The 6,408-nt window shown below is 61.5% G+C and overlaps 1 protein-coding gene across 1 annotated transcript; it reads right to left on the bottom strand.

Annotated features, from left to right (window-relative positions):
- Window positions 1–742: 742 nt before the first annotated feature.
- On the bottom strand, window positions 743–5,728 carry ISLR2 (immunoglobulin superfamily containing leucine rich repeat 2). The gene is made up of 3 exons (XM_030814736.1): window positions 5,618–5,728; window positions 4,935–5,033; window positions 743–3,485 (listed from the first exon to the last, which is right to left on the bottom strand). The coding sequence occupies exon 3, from the start codon at window positions 3,475–3,477 to the stop codon at window positions 1,240–1,242; it is 2,238 nt and encodes a 745-aa protein (XP_030670596.1). The 5' UTR covers window positions 3,478–3,485; window positions 4,935–5,033; window positions 5,618–5,728; the 3' UTR covers window positions 743–1,239.
- Window positions 5,729–6,408: the final 680 nt, after the last annotated feature.

Below are 6,408 nucleotides of genomic sequence, written 5' to 3'. Positions count from 1 at the left end.
GTCTGGGTCGGGTGGAGCCGCGTGAGCGGCGCTGTTGGGCGCACAGATCTCCGGAAAGCCCAACACACGGACAACGAAATTGGCCCGGGACCAAGTCCACGCGCTCAGCTGCCAAGGGGCGCGCGGTCCTGCGGCGCTTTAAGTTAGGAGAGAGACGACAGAAAACGCATTCCCTCCCTACCCCCCGACACACACACCCGATTTTCCCAGAGGCTGGGAAGGGGGTGTTAGCACCAGACCCGAAATGTCGCTGTCTTTGAAAACAACGAAAACAGGAAAATCTGAGCGCGGAGCTGAAAGGCGCCCCAGGCACGGGCTGCACTCCAACAGGCCAGAAGTGGGGTGGGGGTGGGAGGACAGAAGGATTTGGTTCCCTGCCGGCAGGAGGCTTTGGAACTAAAAACTAGGGGTTGCCACGAATCCGGCTTCTGGGAGTAGGGATTGAAAGGGAGGAGGGGCCGGGCGCAGTGGCTCACGCCTGTAATCCCAGCACTTTGAGAGGCCGAGGCGGATGGATCACCTGAGGTTAAGAGATCCAGACCATCCTGGCCAACATGGTGAAACCCCGTCTCTACTAAAAATAGAAAAAATTAGCTGGTCGTGGTGGCGCGCGCCTGTAGTCCCAGCTACTCGGCAGGCTGAGGCAGGAGAATCGCTTGAACCCGGGAGGCGGAGGATGCCGTGAGCCGAGATCGCGCCACTGCACTCCAGCCTGTCGACAGACCGAGACTCCGTCAAAAAAAAAAAAAAAAAAAAGAAAGAAAGAAAGAAAGGGAGGAGGAGGGGTCGAGGTGGGACCCCATAGCACTCCACTGGCCCTGGCTGGCCCCGAAACCACCGCGTTACCGCGAGGTTTCCAAAGTCTTCCGCTCGTTTCCTCTGGCTCCAGAGCCCACGGTGGGGCGTGCTGCGGGGTGGATTTCGCAGATAATCGCGAATGGAGGGACATAGATATCGCCCATCGTCTGCGGGTGGATTCTTGCATGGGGTAAGATAAACACTGTGCTTGGTGGGGAAGGGGATTCAGCCCGCAGGGAGAATGGCAGCCGTGGGTAGCAGGGACTGATGAAATCGGCCCACTCCCTAATAGAAGTCCCTGGTAGTCAAGGTTGGGGAGTAGTAAGGGGGAGGAGTAGGTGAAGGTTGGGGACGGGGGACATAAGTCCTGCCAGCCCTAGACTGCTGCTCCCAGGCACCCTAGGTGGAGGTCGGGAATGGGCGGGCCGGATGGGCGGAGGTTCAGCCTGCCGTCTGCCTGTAGTTGCCATTAATCTCCTGGGCGATGTTGACCGCCTCGGCGCCCAGGGGCAGCCGATCGCTGTACTCAGAGCCCGCCTCGAACTCCTCTTGGTTGGCCTTGGAGTGGGACTCCACCAGTGAGCAGGCCGCCAGGCTCTCCTCTCTCTGCAGGTCCCCACTTGGGTCTCCCTGCTCCACGTCTTCATCAAGGCCCTCCCCCTGCGCATCCTCTGGCTCCTCGCCGCCCGCCTCGCCGCCTGCCGGGTAGCTTTTCTCGGACTCGAGGTAGGAAGCACGCGGGTCGAAGTCTGCGGCGATGCGCTTCTCCATAGGGTCAGGGGCCTGAGGCCGCAGGATCAGACGGTAGGGCTTGCCCGGGTGTTTAGCCAGCAGATGGCAGCAGGCGGCGCCCAGAAGGGGCACTGTGGCCAGCACCAGGAGGAATACGCTCACTGCCACGATGACCAGCAGCGATGGGAGTTCCTTCTTGGTGGAAAACACCACTTGCACGTGGCAGGCTTCGCCCGCCAGCGCCAGGCACACGGAGTAGTTGGTACCCGGCCGCAGGCCGCGGAACCAGTAGGCGTTGACGCCTTCCTCTACGCGGGACCACTGCACTGCCGCGCCGCCCCCCGCTGGACACAGATAGAGTAGGCGCAGGGGTCGCCGCCCGGGTCGCCGGGCTCCACCAGCCCCGCCTGGCCCAGGGCCCCAGCGTGCGGCCAGCGGCGTCAGCTGCACCCGCGCCTCGCGCTCCGCCACATCCAGCGCGATGACGCCCAGCTCGAAGACGTGCGGCTTGAGCTCTGCGCTCTGGTTGAACGCGTGGTTAGAAACGTACCTAGAGGGGTCCCCATTGCCACAGCGCTGCTCCTCCGCCGGGTCCGCGAGGATCTGGTCTTCGGCCTCCTCTCCCTCACTTGTGTCCTCCTCCGGCTCCGTCTCGGTCTCCGCGAGAATGCTGACCTTGGCCAGGCCTTGGCCTTTGATTTTGCCCTCGGGTTTGGAAGGCAGGACGCTGTTGCCCCGGCCCTTGGCTGTGGACTTGCGCTCAGAGGTCGGGGCCTGCCCGTCGGGTTCTCCCCCGGCGCCAGGCGCGTGTTTTGGGGGGCCGGTTGCTGCCACTGCCACGCGTATTGACGTAGAGTTGGCGCCCAGCTCATTGTGTGCGCGGCAAGTGTAGACGCCCGCCTCCTTGGCACTCAGGAGGGGCACCAACAGGGAGCCGTTTGCGAGGGCCAGGAAGCGCGGTGTGGCTGGGGGCGCAGGCCAAGCGGGTGCTGGAGTCGGCGTTGGGGCTTGGGTCTGCGTCAGCAAATCCCCATCTCCTTCTCCCTCTCCTTCCTCCGCCCCAACCCCGTCGTCCTCCCCGTTCAGAACCGGTGGCTCTAAGACTACGGTGCCACCGGGGATCTGAAGTTGCCATTGCAGGCGAGGCGTGGGGTGGCCGTCGGCGATGCAGTGTAACACGAACGCCAGTCCCGCGCGCAGTGGGGTGCCGGGTGCCTCAAGTGGTGGCTCGGCACTCAGATGCACGCTGGGCGGTGCACAGGGCAGGGCGGGCAGGCGGTACACCGGCACCCCCTGCAGCGCGGGAGGCGAGGCACAAGCAATGGAGTCGGGCTCGGGTAAGGACACCCGGGTGCTCGCGGCCCAGGCCTGCAGCCACACAAGGCCGCAGCCGCAGTGGAAGGGATTGTGATAGAGTTGCAGATGTGACAGCGCGCTGAGCGCGTCGAAGGTGCCGGGCGCCAGCGTACGCAGCCGGTTGTTGTTGATGCGCAGGGAACGCAGGTCGGGTAGCGCACCGAGTGCGTCCCGGGGCAGAGAGCCCAGGCGGTTGTGGTTCATTTTGAGCAGCTGCAGCGCGCTCAGGTTGCGCAGGTCGCTCCACGGAAAGCTGGATATGAAGTTGTGGCTCAAGTCGAGGTTCTTGAGCTGACTCAGCACGGCCAGTGCACCTGGCTCCACGGTGCGCACCTCATTGTGCGCCAGCCACAGCGACGTGACCTGTGTGACATCGGCGAAGGCCCCGCGCCGCAGCACCGTGATCTTGTTCGCGGACAGACTAAGCGTCGTCACGTTGGCAGGCAGTCCTTCCGGCACCTCACGCAACTCTTTGTAAGCGCAGTCCGCGAACTGGTGAGCGTACTTGTCCACGCAGGCGCACGGCTCCGGGCATGCTCCGGCCACTCCTAGAAGCGCCCAGACCAACCACAGGGCCCGTAGGGGGAACATCGCGGCTCCTGCAGGTGGAAGCCAGGGGAAGAAGAAAGAAGGTGACTCACCGAACCCCAGCTTACCTCCCCTATCAAGCTGTGCCTCCGCAAGCCCGTCTAGCACAAGTTCCAGGGCTCCGGTAACCTCCTCTATGGCCAGGAGCCTCTCTGAAGTGAAGGTCAATAAAAATCTCGAGGTTCAACGGATGCTCCCTCCCAGGGCCCTAATTTCCTTTTCCAGCGGCCCAGTACGTCGCTCTTTTTTCCCTTCCTACTCCTTCCTTCACGCTGGAGCTGGCCCCTCCGTGGGCCCCGCAGCTCACCCATCTCCAGCGGGCTCCTCCCGTACCCCCCTCTGTGTTTCTAAGCCTTCGTTTAACCTGGTGAAATGGATCCTACCCAGGAAGGACATTTTTGTCCGTGACTGGCTGTCCTCCCTGGAACCTTTGTCCCACGCACAGCACTCGCACACACGCCCATGCAGGCACACAACAATACAAACAGACGCGGGGCTTCATAATCAAACCGCCAACTTCTGCAGGGGTTTGGAGGACCTGATGCTCAATTAGGAGGCTCACAACACATTTCCTAAACTCACAAACACATATGCACCCAGACATGGACACAATAGACCCTGGAGACCTCATTGTTCCCTTAACTGAACCAGCATTTTTACAGCGTTTTCCACCACGGTACAAAGCGCTTTCCTGTCCATTGTGAGAATTGACAGACACAAGGACACAAGTCCTCACACGAACCGACCCACCCACAAGAACACAGGCACGCGCCTGTGTGTGCATACAGCCCTCCACTGTGACCGAAACCCAGCAGAGAAGCAATAGGAGGACCCGCACTGCACGACTTGAGATGTGGGATCTGGGGAAGCCCACCCCCATGCCCTTCTGCATCTAAGGCCAAAGTCACCTGCCCGGGGCTGCAGCTCCTGTGAGGGGAGAAGAAGGGCTGCTCTGCCAACCTTCCTTACGGGGAAGGAGGTCCTCCCCCATGTTTGGACCAGGTGTGTTGGGAAAGCAGTCACTAGAGCTCCCTCTCAGGTCCCCCAGGCGGCTCCCATTGGGCAGAGGCGTCCTCAGCCAACAGGTCATGGGGCTGCCACTAGCTAATGAAGCTGGAGAAGGTGAAAGATTCTGCGCCTTTCTCCACAGCTCTGCGGTGCCTAAGGACCCCCTCCCCATAACACCTTAAGCCCGGTCACACAAACGAACATGCCCAGACTCCCTGCCCCCATCTGGAGCGCCTGTCAGATTTGGCAGAGCCCCTCCCACACCTTGTCTTTGGGAACCTGCTCCTTCACTCTGCCTTTGCTTTTCTGGGAGGGTCCCTTCCCTTCCTTCCCGGTTCCTGCCAGACAGCACCTCCCCCCCAGCCCCGCACCCCATCAGGTGCCCTAGGCTGGACCTAACCCCACCTGGATCAAGGTTGTGGAGTGGCCCCCGTTGCTTACCCAATATTCGCCGACTCTCAGTAAATGTCCTGGGGCTGAAACCCCTTCTCCAGACCCGGTGTGGCAGAGCAGGGAAGATAGTCCAAGGAAGATACATGCATGTGTTGTGGCTGTGGGGAAAACGGGGGACGGGGGGCAAAGAAAGGGACAGGTAAGTTTGGGGACTCGGTGGCCCCAAAGTACCACTTCAGTTTTTTCTTTTGCGTCCGTTCCCCCCACCTCTCTGGCTGCAGGTTGGAGAAAGTCCTTGCGCGCTCCCGGGCCTGGCGGGGACGCGCATAGCCTCTCCCGCCTCCTGCTTGGTCTACTTTTGTTAAAGCCACCGAGACCCTCCCCAAGGCCAAGACACGTCGGTCATAAGGGGCATCCCACGCCCACCGTCCTGGCTGGGCTCTTCGCAGCCTGCTGCACCCCCATAACCCACCTACCCCCACATTTACACAGCCGCTGACATTGTTACTGTCCCTCATCACACCACCTCCCCCACCCCACGTTCAAACACATTCGCGCACACACAGTCCCTCACACCCTCCCCATAGTCGACGTTCACACGTTACAGTCATCCATGGTCAGGTAATAATCGCATCAATGTGTTCAGCCCCTGCTACATTCACACCCATTTTCACGGGCACGCCTGCACCTGGTACGCTTACCGTTCTCTCGCACACGCATACACACATTCACGCGAACTCACCCTCACGCGCCTGTCCCGCCAGCGCCCGCGAGCTTCGCTGCTAATTGAATGCAAGCCGCTTTTACGCCCTGCAACACGTGAGACAAACCATCTTTGAGGAATTTGGGGGAAGGAAAGGCGCGCGGCTGAAGTGGGGGGGAAGGCGTGTCTTTGCCTTTAAACTCTTTTTGCAAATGCAGGCGGTGGCACCGACAGACCTCGAGCGGGACCCGCTGAGCTGAGCGCAGCCAAGCTCGCGCGGACCCTTCTCTCCCGCACCCCCCGCTGCTAGCCGCCTCCTCCCCGAAGCCACGTTCAACACGATGCATAATTGATAGTGTTAGCAGAGCGCCGCGCCCTCCCTACCATTTTTGCCTGGATCTGGGCTGATATAAGCCCTAGTCTCCCCCGCCCTGCCGCCCCAACCCCCCCGCCCCGCCGCCCCAATCCCCCCGCCCCGCCTGCTAGTCTAACCCGAGACCAGAACGCACAGTCCTGCAGGGCGTGCTGGGAAAGGACACCCCCCTCCCCAGCCCACCGCAGCCCTGCCCAGCCTCTTAAGCCGGAACTCTTTACATCTGGTCTTTTGTGGCTAAACCAGCGCTTGAAGCCCACTGCCGGACGCGTTGGCCTGCGCGCACCGCGGGACAGATGGAGCAGGGGGAAGCCCTCTCCAGCGCACCCAAGCACCTCACTCCAGGTCTTGCCTGCTCCAGGAGAACGGGGCACGGAAGCTGCAGCAGACAGTAGCACAGACAAGGATGGTGGCAAAACGTCCGCTACTCTTGAGCACGGTGGACTGGAGACTTCAG

The sequence above is a fragment of the Nomascus leucogenys genome, chromosome 6 (genome assembly GCF_006542625.1).
Source record: "Nomascus leucogenys isolate Asia chromosome 6, Asia_NLE_v1, whole genome shotgun sequence".
Classification (NCBI taxonomy): Eukaryota; Metazoa; Chordata; class Mammalia; order Primates; family Hylobatidae; genus Nomascus; species Nomascus leucogenys.
Note: the sequence above shows the minus strand (reverse complement) of the source record. Positions and strands in the feature narration are given on the sequence as shown.

Excerpts from the sequence above, each read along its gene's own strand:
- ISLR2 (XM_030814736.1), bottom strand. The coding sequence starts at position 3,477 with ATGTTCCCCCTACGGGCCCTGTGGTTGGTCTGGGCGCTTCTAGGAGTG.